General features: G+C 53.1%; 2 protein-coding genes across 11 annotated transcripts; one reads left to right on the forward strand and one right to left on the reverse strand.

Moving 5' to 3' along the window:
- Positions 1-446: 446 nt before the first annotated feature.
- Positions 447-9,705, reverse strand: LOC131506848 (uncharacterized). Of its 8 annotated transcripts, none has more exons than XR_009259179.1 (4): positions 9,355-9,705; positions 8,483-8,594; positions 2,523-2,642; positions 447-1,418 (listed from the first exon to the last, which is right to left on the reverse strand). XR_009259179.1 is itself a non-coding variant. In XM_058720884.1 (3 exons), exons 1-3 carry the CDS (start codon positions 7,745-7,747, stop codon positions 883-885), a joined length of 648 nt encoding a protein of 215 aa, XP_058576867.1. In that variant the 5' UTR covers positions 7,748-8,113; the 3' UTR covers positions 447-882. The 8 variants fall into 8 exon arrangements, 2 of the variants coding, with proteins under 2 accessions (XP_058576867.1, XP_058576868.1); XR_009259176.1 differs by lacking the exon at positions 9,355-9,705 and adding an exon at positions 9,036-9,151; XR_009259177.1 differs by lacking the exon at positions 9,355-9,705 and adding an exon at positions 8,945-9,030.
- Positions 9,706-10,181: 476 nt separating this feature from the next.
- HAND2 (heart and neural crest derivatives expressed 2) lies at positions 10,182-13,064 on the forward strand. 3 transcript variants are annotated; one of them, XM_058720881.1, is made up of 3 exons: positions 10,182-10,844; positions 11,525-11,581; positions 12,197-13,064. In XM_058720881.1, the coding sequence occupies exons 1-3, from the start codon at positions 10,290-10,292 to the stop codon at positions 12,293-12,295; spliced, it is 711 nt and encodes a 236-aa protein (XP_058576864.1). In that variant the 5' UTR covers positions 10,182-10,289; the 3' UTR covers positions 12,296-13,064. The 3 variants fall into 3 exon arrangements, with proteins under 3 accessions (XP_058576864.1, XP_058576865.1, XP_058576866.1); XM_058720882.1 differs by lacking the exon at positions 11,525-11,581; XM_058720883.1 differs by lacking the exons at positions 10,182-10,844; positions 11,525-11,581 and adding an exon at positions 10,905-11,205.
- Positions 13,065-21,013: the final 7,949 nt, after the last annotated feature.

The following is a 21,013-nucleotide window of genomic DNA, read 5'->3' on the forward strand; positions in this document are numbered from 1 at the left end:
ATTTAATTGTCTGTGAAATACAAGGCTTAGGACCTGATTTGAGTTAACTACTGTTCTGCTGATACAAACTCTGCTGGGCGGCGCGGTGACCGAACGCACCCAGCGGCACATTTACACCAGAGCCATCCCGCAAGAACTGAGGGGGGGAAGGGGGGTGAAGGGGGGGAGGGAGGAGGGGGAGGGCAGGGGGGCAGCCAGGCGCCTGCAGGAGTCCATCCAAACCATTTGGAGCTTTGCTCTTCCTGCAGCAGATTTAAAGTGCCTTTGCACAAGAAGTCAAACAAGAGTAAGCAGCTATGGAAAACATAACAAATCATGTTGCAGTTTAACAGCAAGAAAGAAGGGGAAACCGGTAACCGCTAACAAATACCGAAGAAAGAAGCAGTGGAGACGGAAGTGAGGGGCAAGGGAACAGGGGGGGAAGGAGCCGGATAAGGACACGACACTGGTTTCGGCAGGCGTACCGCACGTTTTATTGTTACTGTATGTATCGCAGGGGCTCGGCCAGGAACCTGAGAAGTCCAGCCTCCTTCCCAGGGCCCGCGCCCTTCGCACGCGGGCTTCGGGAAGGCTCCGCCGCCCGCCCCTCGCCTTCGAGCCACCTCCTCCAGCGCCACCCCCCTCCCTCCGGCGGCGCTGCGGGTCGCTTCCTCCGCCCGCCGAGGGTGCCGAGGAGAAAGCGGGCGGCTGCAGATTTGCCCCGGTGGCACCGCAGCCACAAGCCAAGCCGTAATTGCAAAGCAAACAAGGCTGAAATATTGGATTGGTCTCAATCGTGACAAGATCTACGCTTTTGCCGCCAATTTGTTTGTGCAGCTCTATTTAAAGGCACTTGATTGAGGAAATGTTGAAAATAGCGGTGAGGGTTTCCCTAATGAGACCTCAGGAGGGAAGCGGCGGCCTTCGCCCGCAGTCCAGGGCTCTGGATTGGCCGCGGGGGAGGGGGGGGAGGGGGGAAGGGGTGCTCTTAACCCCTTCCTGCCCGCCTCCGGCGAAAAGTCCTCGGAGACGAGCTGGGGGAAGCTGGGGGTCCATCCGCCCCAGAGCAGTGACCTCCCCTGGCCTAAGCTGCGGCGAACCGGCCTCCTTGGTGGCGGGCACCCCGAGCGGGAATGGGGAGCAAAAGGAGAACTTAACCAAGGTGAAGGAGGCGGCCCAACAGCCAAGGCAGGGCTGGAGGGCCGGCGGCCTAAATCCGGAGCAGCGCCCCTTGTCCCCCAACATTCCCGGGTGGCGACCGCAGCCCCACATCTCACTCTCCAGCGCCCACGGTCCTGCGAGGCCTGAGGCCCTTGCGATCCCCGCGGAACCGCGGTTGCTCTTGGCTCGGGGCATGCAGGCAAGCGGTGACCTCCGACGCCACCTGGCCCGTCGCCGTCGGGCTAGGTCTTGAGGAGGCTGGAAGGGAAGGGAGGAAGCTGAAGAGGCAGGAAGAGACAGTACATAAGTAATTATTGAGCGCAGCCTGTGTGTCAGGCGTCTCGCTCTCCAGTGCATCTTGATCTCATCTAATCTTCCCTACACACCCTCAAGGACGGTGTCATTAACCCATTGTTCAGATGAAGAAACTAAGGGTTAGAGAGACGGATGATCTGGTTCGAGATCACGCAGCCAGTATTTGGGTGCCCGAGAGTCCGCCCTGTCCAGCTCTGACTCTGGCGCTCAAGTTGTCGAGAGGGGTTACCCGGGGAGGCCCGGGCTGGGGCTGGGTTTTTCACTCTCGGCGCTGACGCTGATGGCTCAGACCCACTGCAAGTGGGATCTATCCTGAGGAAGACTTCCCTGGTTCTCCTGAGAGAGTCTGGAGATGAAGGTCCGTTCCCTAAGGTCCACCTCCTAGCTCTGGTCGCTTTCAAAACAAAGAAAAGCAATCCACTTGCAACTGGGATACGCAGAATTCACCCACTGTCTCCAAGTCATCCCTTTGACACAAGCCGTTAAATCCCAGGCTGGGCCCAATGCATTGACTGGACTCTCAAGGAACCCACAGTCACTGGAGTCTACCGGAGAATATGTGAGGGGGGTGCACCAGAGAGGGGACTTAATGTGGGGGAGTAGAGAGAGGGAAAGCAATACCTGGAAAAGCTTCCTGGAGGAGGTGGCTTTTAAACTGGGCATAGAAGAAACAAAGTGAAGTGTGGATTCTTTAAAATGGGACAGACATGGATTGTTTGATAGCTATGCTAGCAAGTCAAGGAATGCCAGACTTTAGTCCGGGACAATCTCAGAGTCACAATTTCACCACCTGCTGCTGTTTCAGGACTGCCCCTCTAACTTGGAGAACTGTGAGTTGTTCAAGCCCTGAGCCAAAGTTCCAACCTCTCCTAGGATTGAAAACCTGGGGCTTGGGCTTGACACCAGCAGCTAGACCTTGACCCTTCCGGAGACCTCGACTTGGGCCAAAAGGGATTGTCAAAGACAGGGGCAGCAAAATGGCACTAGGGACACTCTCACCAGAGTTCTGAACAATTAGAGTCACACATTCCTGAGCTTTTCCTAGAGGGATCTGGTCAGAGATGTACCTTGGCCAATCTGAAGTCTCTTTCTGGAGTCTCAAGCAGATGTAGGCTGGAAAACGAAGACTCCAGAGGGCAGGGGAGGGCTGGTTTCGGTTGGACTTCCCCGAGAACGATCTGCACCTTCTGTCAGCAAAACAAAAAAGCATCAGTCATACCAATTTAGTGAACCCTCTAAATGTGTTTTGAATGGAATGCTTTTTTTTTGTATGCAACCAATTCCTCCTTTTGAAGTTGGATGCTTCGCAAGCAGAATGCAATTCCATTTTTTGTTCCTCGAGGTTTTGGCCTGTGTTAACTTAAGTGAGCACTCACACAAGTACTAAGAAGAAAGCCATTCTTTTCTGGAAAATAGAACAAAGTAGTGCCTCTCCTATCACGGTGCAGATATATAATCTGTAACAACAAATTAGCCTCCTCGTGCTGCGCATTTCCAGCAAGCATCCTGCCTTCTCTGTTTATATTATAACTTCTCTGCCTGCAATTATTTTTATTTTAATTTTCTGTCACTTTAACAGAAACCAGAGCCTTCTCTTCTAATGTTTTGTACACAGCATGTTCATTTTGATAAGATGTTCTTTCCTATCCTCTTTTAGCTTGCCTTTCCTTGTTTAGAGTTCTGTATCAGGAGTTTCTAATATTTCTCCCTCTTCTTTTTTTTTTTTTTTAAGGAACTTGTCCCTGTCTTGCTTTATTTGTTTGTGTGAAATTTAGTTTGAAAGGAGATCAGAGAGAGCAGGAGGGGTTTGTAATAAGAGAATGACCGAATGACCCAAAGGCTGATTATCTATCATTAACTGGAGACTCGGTGTACCCAAATTACCAGAGAGACCTCAGTCTGCCGGATCCTTACCCAGCCAGAAAGGCAAGTGTGGAATGCACACAGCTGAAACAGGTCTCCGTGGCATTGCAAATGAAGACAGTGTGCTCACACATTTTGTTAAAGGCGTTTCCTTCAAAACTCAACTCAGGTTCAGTGGACGAATTTATTAGCTTCTGACACGTTGTGCACAGGTAAAATCCTTGCCGAAAGACTAACTTTAACATTTTGGTAACTAACATTTTTGTGTTGTTTCGTTCGACGCAAAATTGCAGCTAATTGTCTAAGCTCCGGAGAATATTGAGAAATCGAGCCAAGCTGCTTTTGATCTGCTCGTGCCGCTAAACCTAAACCTTGTAAAAATCGAGGTTTGCCATTAATATTGACAATAAAAGGGTTTCTTTTTGTTAACCTGAAACCTAGCCATCCTGGCTCAAGTCCCTTGTCTAGAAGCAAAGGCCCTAGAATAAAGTAGAAAAGGGTTGGAAGAAACTGCCAGGGCTAAAAACAAAACAAAACAAACAAAAAAACGACATGAATTCGCAAAGGAAGCTTCCGAACAGGACTTCCTAAGAATTCTCGCTACACCGAGGTTACAACTGGGAATGCATGGGGCCTCCAGTCACAAACAAAACTTTCCCTCGCTTAAATGGCTTGTCCAAAACTCCACATTTTAAGTTGCCATTCGCTTTTGTATTTCATTCTGAACCCTCTTGCAGACTAGTTGAAGTTAACGACTGCTTATTTTCCCATAGACCGTGGATGCAAAATTACAATTGCTTCCTCGTCATCTGAATGTGGAGTGCTTTCTTTCTAGCTTGGAAGAAAATATTGCCAGTGTGTATGTAATTTGCTTGAAACAAAGTAGTTAGGAGAAATCCTGTGGCATGTATTTTCTCACACCACTGGTGCTCTAAACTATCTATGCTTTACTAGAAAGCAGCAATGATCAGATCTACCTTACCTCTTATAACAACATCAATAGCACCTCCTATATACACATCTTGCTGCCTCTAGGGAGGCCCTTTCAGGTGTATTCTCTTTTGTTCCCTTTTGTTGGAATAAGTATTTTAACTTGGATAACTGGCCAGGTATCAGTGAAAACCTCCCACAGCAGCAGCCCATCTGCCAGTTAATATGAAGATCCTGTCAGGGACCATTTGAAGAAAATGCAAATTCCCGCTACCTGTAAGACTGGACAGTGACATTTTTCTTGCACATTGTACGTCTTAAACTTACACAGAGTTATTTGTCAATTATATCTCAGTGTTTTACAAAAATACTTATTTTTCTTAAAGGACTAAAGGAGAAGCCAGTATCTTATTCTTCACCAGTTTCAGGTTCAATGACCTGAAGGGATCAGAAACCTCAGAAATCCAAGCACTGCTCAAAGGCAAATTTGAAGTGGGGGGGGGGGGGGCGAGTAGAGAGGAGGAGGGAAGGAGGGAGAGAGAGAAAGAGGAAAGGGCTGGGAGGGAAGAAGGGAATATGAAAGAAAGGCTAAATGGAGGGGAGGCACCAAACAAGTCCCATTTTCTCCACTGACTTAAATGTTTCCTAATCAAAACTGGACTGAAAACAAAAACAAAAACAAAAACACTGGACTGAAGGAGTCGTAAGCAATCAGCCCCTCCACAGTCATTGCAGCTGAATCAGCCCCTCCCCCCCCCCATCTCCACAGATCTGCTCTGGATTGGAAAGAAGAGAGGAGAGGAATCACTCCCCAAATACCCCACCCCACCCCAAAATGCAAAAAGAAAGTGCTCAGAACAAATAAAATCTCATAAGAGCCATGGGCAACTTCTTGTGAAACAGATATAAGAGTCCAATCAAACGTGATCCTGCATTGTAGTAGTATCCTCTGAGCACCACCACATTTCTGGAGTCACTGTCACTTGCCATGTCTGTAGACAACCATTTCCCAAAAGGCAAACCAGAAAGGGAGGGACGATGGAACCCGAGTTGGGAGATCCTTTGCCGCCACTCAGACAGTATGCCTTATTCTTCATGTCCTGAAGGTTCCAAGACCAAGTGGCTAGCTTATAAAATGACTCAATCCCACCCTAATTCAGACAAAATGCAAAGCCATCAGGGTGTCATAAGAAACAACTTCCTTGGAACAGGTGAGGCTGAGGTTACTTCCCCGAGAACACATTTCTTTTTCTGCCACCTTCTGGGTCTGGTGTTCTTTCTGGAGTTCTCGGCACTTTCTGGGGTTCACCTTATGTAAGAGCGTTATAGATATTTAAAGGAATGCCCCATCACTCCAACTATGTTGGTCAGGAAAATAAGGTAAAACGAGATTTGAAAAACGATGAAGGGAATTGAGCCATAATTCCCGTAAACATAAAATGTGTGTTTATGGCCCTCTGGCCTGGTTCTTTTCAGGTCCAGTTTATTTTGAGTTCTCATGAGCAAAACATAAGATACAAACTGCCCTTGCCTTTGTAATAATAAATACCTCCGAGAGATCTGTATTTTCCCTAAAAACAGACTGAAGTTTAAAAAAAAAAATATTTAGTTTAAAGCAGATTGATTTTAAAAAGAATATCTCACAAGACCAAAACGTTTGCAAGGGAGTTAGTTCTCAGCTTCTCCCAGGCTCTTTGAGTCTTTTCCAGAGGAAGGGGTGGGAGTGAAAGGAAAGAGCCAAGAGACATGGGCGCAAAACAAATTGTTGAACCCGGTTCTGTCTGCTTAGCTGGAGGCGGACGTATCGCCCGGTACAAGGGTACATACAGCATGAGCTACAGTGGAGACTGGACACGGAATCACAGCATGTCTCCAAACGGGGGCTGCCCACTTGGGTAAGACTGGTTGCAACTCAGCCCATGGCCTCAGAAAAGGAGAGGCAAGTTAGTACACCCTCACCAGGATTCCTCCTGCGGGCACCCAGGGTGGCCAACAGCCTGCATCACCTCAGATGCTAGCGCCCTTTGAGTACTCGGAACTTGTGCCCTTAGGGGGACAGCTCAGCAGCGTGCACATTAGTGCAGTCCCTGGCTGACATCTCAGCTGGGAAATTCACCCTCCTCCCTTTCTTTTCCCACTGTTCTCCTCCATCACTCTCCCCCCTCCCCCACTACCACCAGAAAGCAAAGACTGTCTAATCGTCTAAACTGGGGGATGGGGGGGGAGGGGGCAAACTTGAGGTGGATCTGCCTCACAGCTTTCCAAAGCAGCAGACTAACCCAGCACCCCACTAGACCCGCAGCAAAAGGTACAAAAGAGGACTCTATGAGAAAAAAAGGGGACTCATTTGGTTGTGAATTGAGAATGGCCCTCAGCCAGTCTGGTCTCTGCGAGTTAATAACTACAGTTAAGGACGCTGGAGTTCACCCATTTGTCCCCTGCCTCCAAATTGCCTTTCTGAGGCTGTATGTAGTCTCTGGGTCTGGCTCTCTGAGCTACATGAAGCCCCAGACTGTTGCACAGCATTAATTAACTGATAATGACACTGTCAGTGAGGGCTGATGCTCAGATTAGCATCTTTTACGACTTTTTTTTTTTTCTTTTCTGTCCCGTGTTCTCCATCTCTTTTATCACTTGCCGTGATATCTGGGGCCATGAGGAGATTTGCCCATTTTTGGTTTCAATTAAAAGAGCATGAGAAGGCTGAAAGTGGCCAATTCTGATGGCTTCGACACTGAGGCCACTCACCTCTGATGGACAGAGCATCCCAGTCCCCAACTCAGCCGTTCTTCCTTTCAGTTCCCAAAACTCCCTCTGGGTCTGAAAGCAGCCTGCCAACTTCTTTCCCTGAGCAGTTATCTGTTGCTAACCTGGGTGCCACCATCATACTTTGTCTACCTGCTTCCAGGGCCTCGATGTGTTCTTATAAACAGACTTAAAAAAAAAAAAAAAGTATCACATGTCAGAGGATTGAACTACCAGTATTTACACATTCAGGGTTTGCCTCCCTGGTGAAAATGTAAACAGAACCCCATCACACTACCTATATTCTTTCCTTGAAGAACAAGGTCTTTAAAACACCCTGCTTGTGCTAAAATCTCAGACCCATCCAAGTTGGGGGGTCGAGAGCTTCTAGCTCGCTATTTTGATCCATGCCCAAGTGGCACTTTACCAACAAATCTGATTTCAGCTTCTCCCCACCCCCTGCTCTCTGCCTTAAAATGCTATGCTGGGGGCATCCAGGGAAATTGACCCCTTGCGGAGGGGAGGGAAAGGGCCCCGAACGGACACTTCACTCCCACACTGGGTTTCCTAGCCCCTCTCCGAGGATCTTCCCCTGTCCTAACGCCCAGCCACGGAAATATCTAAACAGTGTTTCTTCCACGCTGCTGCCCAGGGCTGCAAAGGCTGAGGGAGCCGGCCCTGCATCCCCCCCGCAGCACAGGAGGTGGGCGCCCCCACCACCCCTCCCGCCATTAGCACTGACCTCGCTTTCCATCCCCAACCGCGGACTCCGCCGAAAGCGCCCAGCGGGAAAGGAATGGACTGTCCTTTCCGAGTCCTTGGGGTGGGGCTCCCTTTGTGGGGTGGGGCTCCCTTGGCGGCCTGGGGCCTGACTCTGCCTGCTTCCAAAGTATGATATCCAAGGTGGAGTTAAAGGTCTCCCCTGGGTGACCCCAGCCAGGCCCAGTGGCGAGTCCCAGGCCGCCCTGGCCGGCCCACGCTTCTGTGCACCCTGCCTTGGGCTTCCTCTAATTTACGGCCGCGTGGGGTCCTGGTTGACACCCTTTTCCACACCAAACTCCTTCGGGTCGAATCCTGATCTGCATAGCCGGCTCCCTTTGCGACTCCCAACCAAGTCCTGAGGATGTTTCAGCTCCTGCCCCTGTCCATCCCCGCCCCAGCCTCTCTCCAGCTTCCTCAAGATGCTCACGCCACGCGGGCGCCGCGGCCCTGGTGCCCCGCGCAGCCCGCTGACTTACAAATGGAGATCCATTTTCCGTTATAATGCGTTCAAGATCACTAAGGCCAGCAGTCTAAACATCCACGAGCCGTCCTCCCGCTCTGCCTCTTAAACTGCTGTTTAATGGTTCCCCTCCGATAACTAAACCTGCTTTCCACAGATGCCCGCTTTTATGGGAGAGTCAGGAATGCAGAGATATATTTATATGTTTGTTCATAAAAACTGGAAAATAAGCTCTGAACACGCTGTAAAAAATATTCAGTTACTTACCAAACAGGCTAGTTAAACCAGGGGAACAGTGATACCGGCCACACCACGAATTCGGGGGATCGAGGTGCCTGCGCGTTGAAATCGTCCAAGGTCGTCGCTGGGGCCGGTGTCCCTGAAGAACATGGAAAGACGGGTATTTACAACCGGCTTGACCGTCCGTCCGGTGGTCTTAACCATGATCCTCAAAAGCAGCCACGATAACAGAAGCCACCTCAGACGGCCCTGGCCACGTACGGTGGTGGGTAAGTAAGGAGACCTCGAGGCGGGCACTCCCAGACTCCCAGCCTGCGCCCAGGTCGGAGGCGCAGCCTTTCCGCGCCGCGCCCGCTGCGCGCCTCGGCGAGAAGACAGCGCCGGCCCCCAACCGCCCCTTTGCAGGGACCCCGCCGCCCGCCACCTCTGCGCTCGGCCCCCGCGCAAAAATAGCACGCGGCTGCCTGCTGGTTTTCTTGCCTCGGTTACCTACAAAAACACCTCCAAAAGAAATACCTGCGTCCCCTCCACCTTTTTTTGTTTGTTTTTAACCAGAAAAGAAAGCAGAGTGATACTATACCTGGTTTGAGATTCTTCAATATTTGAGACTTGGGGGGGGGGGGGGCGGGATAATTTAATAGGACAGCATCTGTTAAACACTTGCATTAACCTCTAGCTGATAAAAAAGTTTTTTTAACCCTGCCCCCCCCTCGTTTTAATTATCTTATGGTTATGAAGGGGCAGCCAATCCTGGAAGAGGACTTCGACAATTAGCAACGAGAACATCAAAAAGTTTTATTGCGGAGAGCGAGAGGCACCGCCCCCGCCGCCCCGGGATTGGCGTGAGGAGCCTCTGACGACATATATTAACCCGAGCAGCCCTAAAGATGTAGCTGTACATGGAGATCTTGCTGGGAAAATCCGCTTCCTCCCCTCACGGCGTCCAGCCCAGGAGAACCGCCGCCGCCGCCGCCACCCAGGAGCTCCCTCGGCCACTGCGCGGACCCCGCCGAGAACCCGAGCCGCCGCCTTCGCGCGCCGAGGCGCCCGCAGGGCCCCAGATCCTTCCCCTGAAAGAAGGAGAGGATCTGAGAAAATGGATGCACTGAGACCTCTCTGAAAACCCTCCGAGGGAGCCCGGGAGGAGTGAGGACACGTTACCCGCTGCTAAAATCACATTTCCAGGACCAAAAACAACAACAACCAAAAATTTCATTAAAACAATAAGCGCCCAAGAACCCAGACCGGGCTGGTGGGGGGAGGGGAAGGGGCGGGAAGGGGAGGGTCGCACGGAGGTAGCTTCACAGTGAGCAGCCGACCCCGCCGCCTCCCTGCAGAGCCGGGCCGGCTCTTCCACCCGCGGCTCGGACTCGCCCTGGGATTCCGAGTTAGCTTCGGTGCCGGGATCGCGGCCGCGGTGGAGGCCGGCGACTCCGCGAAGCAGCCTCGCGGGAGCCCGGGCACCTTTGCATGAGCACGAGAGGATTGTGCCTCCCCGCAGCTGCCCGGGAAGCAGGAGCCGGCGCGCGGGCCGGGGAGCCAGGCGGGAGCCGGCGGCGGCCGCGGCCAGGGGCGCACGGTGCCGGGACCAGCTCGCCGCGCCCTATGGGGAGCCGGCGGCCGCAGTGCTGCTGAGGCAGGCCCGGCGGGCCAGGCGGGGGATCGGGGCCCGGGCTGCAGCAGCCCCCTCTGCGGCTGCCGGGCCGGCCCGGGCGCCCGAGGGCTGGGGGGCGGGGGGTGGGGGAGGCCGCCCAGCGCCGAAGCGGGGGCCCCGGCCGAGGGCGCGGCGGGGCTGCGCGCACGCTGGGGCGCGTGGAGGGGCGCGGAGGGCGATATGAGTCTGGTGGGGGGCTTCCCCCACCACCCGGTGGTGCACCATGAGGGCTATCCGTTCGCCGCCGCCGCCGCCGCCGCCGCTGCCGCCGCCGCCAGCCGCTGCAGCCACGAGGAGAACCCCTACTTCCATGGCTGGCTCATCGGCCACCCCGAGATGTCGCCCCCCGACTATAGCATGGCCCTGTCCTACAGCCCCGAGTACGCTAGCGGCGCCGCCGGCCTGGACCACTCCCATTACGGGGGGGTGCCGCCGGGCGCCGGGCCCCCGGGCCTAGGGGGGCCGCGCCCGGTGAAGCGCCGGGGCACTGCTAACCGCAAGGAGCGGCGCAGGACTCAGAGCATCAACAGCGCCTTCGCCGAACTGCGCGAGTGTATCCCCAACGTGCCCGCCGACACCAAACTCTCCAAGATCAAGACGCTGCGCCTGGCCACCAGCTACATCGCCTACCTCATGGACCTGCTGGCCAAGGACGACCAGAATGGCGAGGCGGAGGCCTTCAAGGCGGAGATCAAGAAGACAGATGTGAAAGAAGAGAAGAGGAAGAAGGAGCTGGTCAGTACTAGGGGGCAGGGGGCAGAGGGGGTGCGGGGTTCGGGGGAGCGGTACCACCGGCCTCCTTCCAGTTGGAGTGAGCAGTGACATCCCCCCTCTTTTGCCAGCATCCTAAGCCAAAGTTGTTAAAACCAGGTTATGGAAAGAGGCTGAGGAGATGGGGGAGGACGGCAGCAGGAGGAGGAGGTTAAGAGGGATGCTCCGCGCTGGTGATCTTCCCTCCGGGTTACCGCTGTTCCCACAGGCACTTCGGGCATGCCTTTCGGACTCAGGGTTCCCCCTGATCTTTCGATTGCACTGGCCCAGTCATTCCATGTCTTTTGGAGCCTTCATTTGGCCTCCAATCCGATCTTGCTTTCAGGTATTTCTAAAATAAGTCGCCTGCAAGCGCTAGGTTCCAATTATTCCACTATCGGCCCCTTATCCCTCCCTGGAGAACTAGGCCACCGCTGATGGTAAGAGAGTTTTAAGGCTGTTCATCGCAGTGCTCAGAAGACATAGAGGTAAACGTAAATAATAAGTACTCTTAACTTCAAAATGCAGCTCCGGTTTCTCTTTGGCGATGAGGCTGTACTGAAACTTCCCAGATGAGTGTACTTCGTGGGCCTTTCTTGTTTTATTCCCCTGAGCATTTTAAGACAAACAGTAAATACTAATATGGTCGTTGTCGTTGTTATCAGGAACACAGAACTATAACTGAAAAGCAGTTTTCTCCAGTTCCGACCAAGTGCCCACAGGTTGGTGGTGTTCAGAGAAGGGCTATTGCCATGGAGGACCTGGGAAATAATCCCATTTGTCTAGTTTTTCTTCTTTGGGGCCTGTGGCGCTTTAGTCTGTGCATAATCGAGTGACCTCTGGAATAACTGGGGATTTCAGAGGCCTTGGAGGAGAGGCACTGCCGAGTTGGTGACCCAGAGCCCCTTGCCGGCCAGCCCAGGCCAGGGCAGAAGAAACGTCTCCCCCATCTACCCTAGAGCTCGAATCTGGGATTGCGATTGAAAACAGGGAAACCAGATTTAGCGCCGACCCCCGCTCGCGCCCCTACATCTGGAGTCAGAGAAAAGGCCCCCAGCCCCTCCATAAACGACTTGGAAACGGCTGGTTGTTTATAAGCTTGCCTATCCGGTAGTTGAGCGTTGCAGGCGCGTGGAAGGCCTGGGCGGTAGCTAGGGCTGCACAAACCTTCGTCGTTTTCCTGCCGGGGCTGAGTTGAAACCATCCCCTTCTCATCCCTTACTCGTTCTTTCATTCTCTCCTTTTCTCCCCGGAAAGTGCAGGGGGTGGCGTGGAACCAGGTCTCCTTTCTGAATTTCTCTTTCCACTTTTCTCTCCTTCGCCTCTCCTCTGCCCAGAACGAAATCTTGAAAAGCACAGTGAGCAGCAACGACAAGAAAACCAAAGGCCGGACGGGCTGGCCGCAGCACGTCTGGGCCCTGGAGCTCAAGCAGTGAGGAGGAGGAGGAGGAGGAGAGCGCGAGTGAGCCGGGGCCCAGGAGCCGGAAGCAGACCCAGGACTCCGGGCAAGCTCTCCAAGCTCCGCTCTGAGGACTTCTTGCATTTGGAATCATCCGGTTTATTTATGTGCAATTTGCCTCCCCTCTCTTTGCCCCCCTTTGAGGCATCCGCTCCCCACCTCCCCCTCCAAAAAAAAAGTGGATATTTGAAGAAAAGCATTCCATATTTTAATATGAAGAGGACACTCCCGCGTGGTAAGGGATCCCGTCGTCTCGTAGATTCTCTGTGTGTGAATGTTCCCTCGAGGCTGTGTAGACACCAGCGTTGCTCCCACCCCACTTACCCAACCCCTTCCAGATAAAGACAGCAAACAATAGTGTGTATGTAAAGTGTATCTTTAATACTTGGCCTTTGGATATAAATATTCCTGGGGATTATAAAGTTTTATTTCAAAGCAGAAAACGGGGCCGCTAACATTTCAGTTGGGGTCGGTATCTAGTGCTGTCTTTTCATCTGTGGTCGTTCCCTATTTGAAGATGTTTCCAACAGCTACTTGTTTTGTGCACTTCCGTCCTCTAAAACTAAGTGGAATTTAATTAATATTGAAGGTGTAAACGTTGTAAGTATTCAATAAACCACTGTGTGTTTTTTTACAAAAACCCCAATCTTTTAATGGTTGATACCTCAGAAGAGTTTTGAAAACAAAACTGTTATACTTGTTTTCATAATATTTAAAATATTCAGAAGTAAACTAAATTATTATGATTGCCTCTAACTTTATTTGAAAGAGTTGGTAGTTCCGATCAGTCATCAACGTGAGCTCCCGCCCTCCCAGGGAAGTGGCCTTGGTGAAAATCCTACTAAAGGACCTGGGCTCCTTGCAAGTCCTGTCTCCTTCCCCCCACCCCCCAGCCCCCAGCCCCCAGCCGCCTGGAGAAGGTTGAGTGGTCTGTAGTAGGAGGATCTGGGGCCGAGGGACCTTGGCAGTTCGCTGGAAAGGTAGAAAGTTGTCCTTGTTTTCCTGAAATCAACCAGATGCCATTCTGTGGGGACTTTGGTTTTTGTTTGGGGAGCACCTTTTAGGTGGAGGAGGTTTGAGGAAGATCCCAGGCACTATTGCAGCCGCAGGAAATAGTCTTAGAGTCTTTAATTCAAAATATAAGGTTTTCATCTAGGAAAAGAAAAAAGAGGAAAAGAGGAGGTTTTTGCTTGTAGTCTTCATCAGGGGGATTCTCCTCTGAGCCGGCCAGGGGAGGAGAAGAGCTTTGGGGGGGGGGATGGGGGGGGAAGGTGCATGATTAGGTAACAAGGAATTTTACGTCAAGTAAGAAATCGCTAACACAACCAAGGATTTAAAGGGGGGTGAAGGGGGGGTCTGGATTTACAAGGAGCTACAAGGAACTCAATATTAACTGTGCGGTGACTGAAGTCTTCCCGGCCCCAGGCCAGCCGAGCAAGAGGCTCCCTCCCTCGGCTACCAGCCGCGAGGGACTTTACCCGTCTGAGGATTGGTCTCCTGGAGTCCCAGCACATCCCGAAAGGAAGTCCCTGAGGCCTCCTTTGCCTGTAGTCTCGGCTAGAGCCGGAATCTGTTCTAGGAACCAGAGAAACTGAAGTGCCATAAAGGACTCCGCAGGCCAGGGAGGGGAGGGAGGAGGGGAGAGATGAAGTTGGAGGGGGGGCGGAGTGGAGAAAGGTGAAACGTATTAAAAAGCGGTTTGTTTCATGAAACGCCACGTATATAAATCTGGTGTTAGGGAGGTTTGCCAGAGGGTTTCCATCTTGGAACCCATCCTCGGGGTGATGTTCGCACCTCGGCTCCAGGCACAGACCCTCCCCCCGATACCCCAGAGGTTCCCACGGCTCGCGGGCGCCCACTTTGAGCCGGCCGCCTGTAGCGGGCAAATTCGCAAGTGCTGGGAGAGAGGCGAGCAAGTGGCTCTGTGGGTTCCTTCTGCGGGCAGCTGACAACGCGAGGGCGAGGGGTTAGAACAACTCGGCCAAAGCGATCTGAACTTTCTCCCCTCGGGTCAGGCGGCGCTGGGCCGACGTGGTGGGCGCGGGATGTGTTTACAGACACTTGCCTTTGTTTATAGCACGGGGTGGGGGGGCGTAGGGAGGCGCGCCCTGATTTTCTATTACTCTCGGGATTCCTGATGGTTTGAGTGGCTCTCTCCCTTCCCTGTCTCCAGCGGCCTTTTGCATCTTTACTGTAATCCGTGAGAGAGAGAGAGAGAGAGAGAGAGAGAGAGAGAGAGAGAGAGAGAGACTTCAACATCCTAGGTGTGGAAGAAAAGAGATTACCAAAACAGTGGAGTGAGTGGTGGCGGAGGTGGTGAGGTTTTTAAAACAGGAACTGGAGAGAAGTTATCTTCAACCCGCAAGTGTGCCTGCGCTTGCCTTTACCATGTGGGCCTTAATGCACTTTTGCAGGTCTAACACTTTTTCTGGTTTATTAAACACCAGCAGAGGAGATCCAGGAGACCCTGGCAGCGGCATCGCTATGGGGCAGCTTGCTGCTACGCATGCTTTAAAACCCGCGCTGCAGAACTCCGTCCTCTTTGTCTGGCCCGGGCCAGGCGCTGCCCGCCTCCTCTCCTGCCTGCCGGCGCAGTTCCTCTGGCCCAGCAGCACCCGGCCGCGACACCTCAACCATCTCGACATTGCAACCTGTGGGAAATCCCAACCGGCCAGACGTCCAGCAGACCCAACGCCTCCGGGGGCCGAACCACTGACCGGATGCACACCCTAAGTGTCAAGACACCCCAGATTTTCCATCTCCACGGTCGCCCAGGACATCCCAACCTTTCCAACGCTCCCGGCCACCCAACATCCCTACCCCACGTTGTCAAGTACCGGGAAGTGAGTGCTGTGCTGGGCAGGAGTGTCTTCCGAGTTTCCATGTTTTTCTCTTCTACGCATTCATTTCTCTTTTAACTCCCTTTCTTCTTTGCTTAAAGAAAAAAAAAAAAGTTTCCAACCTCTTGCCTTGCAGAATCGGCTAAAAGGCCTCTGTTTTAATTGCTCGGATAATGTGGTTGCTGCCATTTTGTTAAAAGCAATCACTCCTGCAGCGAAATCACAAGCTCTCTAGACAGGCCGGAGCCGACAAAAATGCAGGATTTGACGTTAAAAGCTAAATGGGAAGCTGGGGCGGCGGAAGGTAAATTGATGGTAGATCTGGCTGTCAGGGGCCGGCCCCAGACCGCCTCGCAGGCCGAACGCCTGATAACCCTTGAGCCCTGGCGGGGAGAGGGCTCGCCCACTGTGTGTGTGTGTGTGTGTGTGTGTGTGTGTGCGCGCGCGCGCGCGGGGCGGGGGGCGCTCACGCGCGTGTTCCTACAGACCCATTCTCAACTTCTTGGGAAGTAACCTGGAAAACTCAACAGAGTGTGACCTCAGCACACTCCTTGCTCCCAGTCACAATTTTCCAGGACTTTCACCGCCCTCTCCCCCAGCTGGGACACCGACGGCAGCTTTAAGAGCTTTTTTTCAAGTCGAAATCATGAAAATAAGACAACAACGTCACTAGTGGTTCTTCCTGCCTTCTAAATCCCCGCCCGACCCTCTGGGGGCTTGGTGGGAAGCTCTAGAATCGGAGTGGGTTAGCCCTTAGGTCTGGGCACCTAGGGAGGGTGGGCCTCCTGGCCTAGGCCGCCCCTCTCAGGACCAGGTGGTCTGGTCGTCCCCGCGAGGAGGTGAGTGCAGCCCTGAGGCCAGAGAGGGTAGCACGTGGGCGAGAGTCTGGGTGGAGGGTGGCTCGATCCCTTCCTCCTCATCTATGCCACTACTGGCTGCTGCCTGCTGCTGGCGAGGATCACAGAGCTGGTATCCCACCGGTTGATAAGGAAGCTGGAGGGAGAGTTGTGTGCCGATTTCGCAGGAAGGGGTGCCTAGGGTGAGAGTGAGCTCAAAATCAAAGCCACCGGGAGCGGAAGGAGGCCTGTAAGCTACTTCCCAGACTTCAGTTTTGCAGAGAGAACCCCAGCCGGTTGCAAGGGCTTGAGGTGTGCGCGCAGACGACGATGCACTGGCCAAAGGATGCCACAATAGCCAGAACTGCATTTGCGCTACGGGTCTACAAAGCGCGGGAAACCTCTCAACTATTCCTGTAGCTTTAAAGAAATGCTGTGTCTAACACTGCGCGTGCGGATCGCAATTTTCTCTTCCACAGCCGCCTTTCGTTCTCTCTGCGCGCGAGTCCCACCCACGCGCCTGGATTTGGAAAAAGAACTGGTGGTAGGTGCCAAGCGGAGATGATCTGCAAAGGAGGCTTACGGCTTAGGCCTCGTGGAGGGCCGAATCTGGACCCTTGGCCTTGCTGGTCTTCTCTGGATCTGTTGACCTGAGGAAACCCTTCCTTCCACGCAGCCCCAACACCTACGGTCCATCCCCTTGCGCGAGGAATAGGCACTAACGAGTCTCAGCGACGCACTGGATTCCTGGCCTGTAGCAGCCCGTGGATCCCTCGGAGAGAAAGACCTTAGAGCCGCCCTCCCTCAGACCTCGGCTCGAAACTCCAGTATCCCCCTTCCTGAGCAAGCTCAACCTTGGTGTAGGGTTTATGTCCGCAGGGTAGCGGGGAGGGGGGTGGGGAGGTGGGAAAAAGAAGCTTTTTTTTTTAACTGTTTAGAAAGGGGAGGAGGGGAGAGGGGGTAACTCCAGGAGAGGAAACGAATCGCACATTTCCGGGGGCTGGACAGCTCGGAGCGCGCAGCTCTACCCTCCAGCTTCTGCCCCACGCGTACATTCCGCACAGCTACTGTCTGCCGGCTTCTAATTGGCCTCTAACAGCTCCGCGGCTTCGGCCAGTCAGGCTCGTGGAAGTTAAAGTGCACTGTATCTGACTTACACGCGCACAGAAGTTCGACTTCTCTCCCTGTTCTCGCTCCACCCTGCCCAAGTCAGTTTCCTTCGAGGATCCCGTCCCCCGCCTCTCCCCTAAACGTGACCCCCCTACGCACACATTCCCTTCAAATTCTCCCGGCATTTGGGCCGCTTTGATGATCAGATGGTAGAGCCCTGATTACAAATTTATTCCCGGCCGCTCCGTCCGTCTTTATCTCCGCTATTAGGGACATCTGGGAGTGATTAGCGCCGCGCCCGCGCCCGGCCGCGCTGCCTATCTCGCCGCGGCGGGGCCCGGAGCCTCGCTGACGTCAGGGCAGACGGCTCGGAGCCATCCCAGCCGAGCTGGGTGTAATCGGCGGCCGCGCGGCCAAGTCCTCCCTGGGCCAGGCCGGCAGCTGGAACGCGCCGCCTGCTTGCGCACAGGGACTTTCTAAATATGTATTTTTAGCCCAGAAGACGTTTTTGTTTTTCTTGTTGGAGGTAAGGAGGGGCCAGTTACAGTTTCTACTGGCCCCCTCCTCACTTTAAATTTTCCAGCTCGCTGCGTCTGGTGCTTTCAGCCTGGAAAAGCCTCCCACAGCGGGCCCTGACCTGCGGGCGCTCCTCTCTCCCTGCCCCAGGGTGCCGCTCTCCTACACCAACAGCTGCGGCCAGGGCCGCGGTGCCCGTGCCGGCAAGAGGCAAGAGAGGCGGCTCTTGGGGCTGCCCTTTCCGCACTGGTACCCGCTTGGGCCCCACAGGCCTCAGGCCAAAATAGTAGGAGTTTCTGCCTACTGAGGTGTCCGGACAGACGCTAATTTCCAAACAGGCCACCTCTTGGAACCTTTTGTCTCTGCACCTGCTGTTAAAGGCCAATGGATCCAAAGGACAGAGACGCTAAACCTTCTTCCGTCTACCCTCCCGCTTTCCCCAGTGCGAGTGGTTTGGGCTGAAACAACGACTGGCAGCAGCTTGTCTCCTACTATGTCCCAGTGCCCAGAGCAGAGGCTGGTTTCATTTGTACCATTCCAGAAGGGGAGAGGACGCCCTGGACCTCTGACTTTAGCCTCCTGCGGCACCGTCTGATCTCTAGGATGAATCCAACTCCAGAACACTTTAGGTTGGAGCTGATCACAGTAGTTACCCAAAATCTCTGAAGAACTTGATAAAATTATAAATTCAGGCCTCATTTTCACCCCACCTGTACCAGAAATTCTGATTCAGCAGGTCAGGTCAGAGAAATGAAGGCTTCGGCTTCTAAAACTCCCTCCCCGCCGCCCACCTGGTGTTCAGAAACCACTGCCTGAGGCCACACACACCTACGGCATGCAGCCGATTCCTCAGTCTGGGCTCTCTCTCTCAACCACCGCTGTGAAACACTGGACCCTAGGGATGAGGATAGCTTTATCAAGGATGGGGGAGGGGAGGGCAAGGCCTGAATGATTCAGAGTCTCCACAGGGAGAGAACTGGCCACATCATGGATCAGTCCCACAACTCGATTTAATTGGGCAATGCAAGGACTCAAAGCAAACCCAGAAGATGTTATTTATTTACACACAGGTTGCAAAGCCCAAGCCAGTGCTTACAGTGAATTTAGCTAGAGGGAAAATAATTCATAACCCATGATTTGAAGGTAGTGACAAGAAGATATGTTGCGGGGGGGGAGACATCAACAATAAACAGGGAATCTGGTAGAGAAAATTTCCCAAACATTCACCCCTCTTCAATTCTTTGAGGCAACTCAGTACACTAAATTCCAAAGTGTCTTCGTGTAATCTACAGCGGATGAGGACCATTTCCTCCTAAGTCAGTGAAAATGTCACATTTGAGAGAGTTTGGCTCCCCCTTCTACCCACCCTTATCCCTGGCAGAAGGGGAAGAAAACGTGGAACTGGGGAGTGAGTGGGAGAGTTTGGGGGCTAGGAATGGAGAAAGGGACTTTAAGACAACTGAATCCTTAATGACTGGAGGAGGAGGGGCCTAACTGCTTTTAGGGGGGAGGGGCAGATAATAGCTGCATATTGTAGTTTGCCAGGGGTGCTGGTAAGTGGCTTCTCCAAGATCTTCCTTAATGATGGAGTACTCAGACAAGCGGGCAGTTTTCTGAATCATACAGACCATTAAAAAACAAAACTAACAACAAACACCCACATTACTTTTGCCTGTAATACCTTTTTATTAATACTTCCTTGCACACAACTAATCATGAACAACCAAGCCCAGCCTGACGCATCTCTGTGACCAGATGGAGTGTTTCAAAACATCATTCCTTATTGTAGAACGAAATCATCATGGCAAACAAGAACTAGACTTAGGGAGACCTGCAGATTTTTCTCTAAGAAGCGGGGTCATTCGCTGTTCACTTGTTTGCTGCTCCAACAGCTGACAGGATTTGAAACAAACAGTTTTTTATTTACTCGGGGGCAGAGTTTTCAACTTTTATTGTAAGTCACCTACGGAAGAGACCAAAAAAAAAAAAAATCATTCTAAACCAAAGTGGTGGTTAATACCTCCTTCCTGAAAAGATGGAAGCCCATGGCCACTGAGGCCAGTGCCTGGTTGGCTTCTACCCAAAGTGGGTTGTGGTTGCCTTGAGCCGATCTGTTTGCCTTTAGGATAAGGCAGAAATGCAGGAACAGAAAAATGTGTGTTTGTTGCTTTTATTTTTAAAGACGAACATGCATCCCAAGTCTGTAACTAGAATTTGGCCGAGAAGAAAGCTGGTGCGGTTTTCAGGGGAGAAAGTGGCCGCCAGGCCGCCTGACCATCGCCTTTGCTTTGCAAATCTGGTTTTCATATTCTCGCTCAGTAATTACCCAAAGCCATAACTGTCTCTGAAATTATTCATTAAAGTCATTTTCAGGGATTCTCACAGGATGACTCTTTTACGTTTATGATCTTCTGAGAGCAATGACATCAGCCTCTGTCTCCTTTCCGCTTTTAATTAATGTGCTAGTTAGAGGAGAGGGGCCGTTGCTGTGTCCGTGGGGAGGGGGGCGGGCGGGGGGGGGGGGTGGATTTGCTGGCCGTTCTGCTCCCGGCGCGGTCAGCTGAGCTCGGGCGCGCAGACATCCTTTGATTAAGGAGGGTATTTCGGGGAGTGCAGGCTGTGCAGAAGATCACGTCTGTGCCCTGTGGTGCTGTCAGCAGTGACAGATCCCAGATGGGGCCGCTACTGTATGGCAGATTGAGTTTCTCAGCAGAAAACTCACCCTCCCTCCTAAACGTCTTCAAAAACCTTCTCCAGATACTACAGGTCGCTTCGTGTGAAACTGAAAAAGTCCATCAGCAAAGTCAGTTTTGCGTGCTTGTGTATGTCAACCCCCCCCCCCCCACTTTTCCTTCCTCTTCTGTTTTCTCTGCACTTCCTCCTCCTCCGAGCATCTTCGACACGCTAGGCTACCCGGCTGCTAGGAGAGCAGATCTGGTGGGCCTGGTGGTTCCTGTTCGCACGACCCACGGCGCCGCGCGGTCGACACAGCACCGAGGGGCCCCGAAGGCAATCCGGTGGGTAGAGGCACGGCGTCTGGGACGTGGGGGCAACGTGGAGCACTCCAGGCAGCTGGGGTGCACCGCAAGGCCGAACACTCCCTGTGGGGAAGGGATGGGGGAGAGGATTGACTCTAAGGCGGAAGCAGAGAGTACCAGCTCTTGGCTCCTGCTTCCCCGTCCTTGTTTTCCACAGCGGAGCGCCGTCCCGCCAGCCTGGGCAATTTCGAGGGGCAGCGTCGAGCCTAAGAACGGGGGGTGGGCGGGGGGTGGGGATGGCGCTGTCTGCAGGGATCGCGAAGCGGTGTGAAGGCCAGGTACAGGAGCCGTCTGGGGCCCAGCCGGATCCGGGATGGGGAGAAGCGGGACATGAAAGTCTTGGCTGCGACCCCAG

The sequence above is a fragment of the Neofelis nebulosa genome, chromosome 3 (assembly GCF_028018385.1).
Source record: "Neofelis nebulosa isolate mNeoNeb1 chromosome 3, mNeoNeb1.pri, whole genome shotgun sequence".
In the NCBI taxonomy this organism is placed as follows: domain Eukaryota; kingdom Metazoa; phylum Chordata; class Mammalia; order Carnivora; family Felidae; genus Neofelis; species Neofelis nebulosa.

Bases quoted from the DNA above. Each gene is read 5' to 3' on its own strand.
- HAND2 (XM_058720881.1), top strand. From the start codon at position 10,290: ATGAGTCTGGTGGGGGGCTTCCCCCACCACCCGGTGGTGCACCATGAG. The intron at 10,845-11,524 runs GTCAGTACTAGG...CGTTGTTATCAG, and splicing joins AGAAGAGGAAGAAGGAGCTG to GAACACAGAACTATAACTGA. The intron at 11,582-12,196 runs GTTGGTGGTGTT...TCCTCTGCCCAG, and splicing joins TTCCGACCAAGTGCCCACAG to AACGAAATCTTGAAAAGCAC.
- LOC131506848 (XM_058720884.1), bottom strand. The intron at 1,399-2,522 runs GTACATCTCTGA...CTTCCCTTCCAG, and splicing joins GAGACTTCAGATTGGCCAAG to CCTCCTCAAGACCTAGCCCG.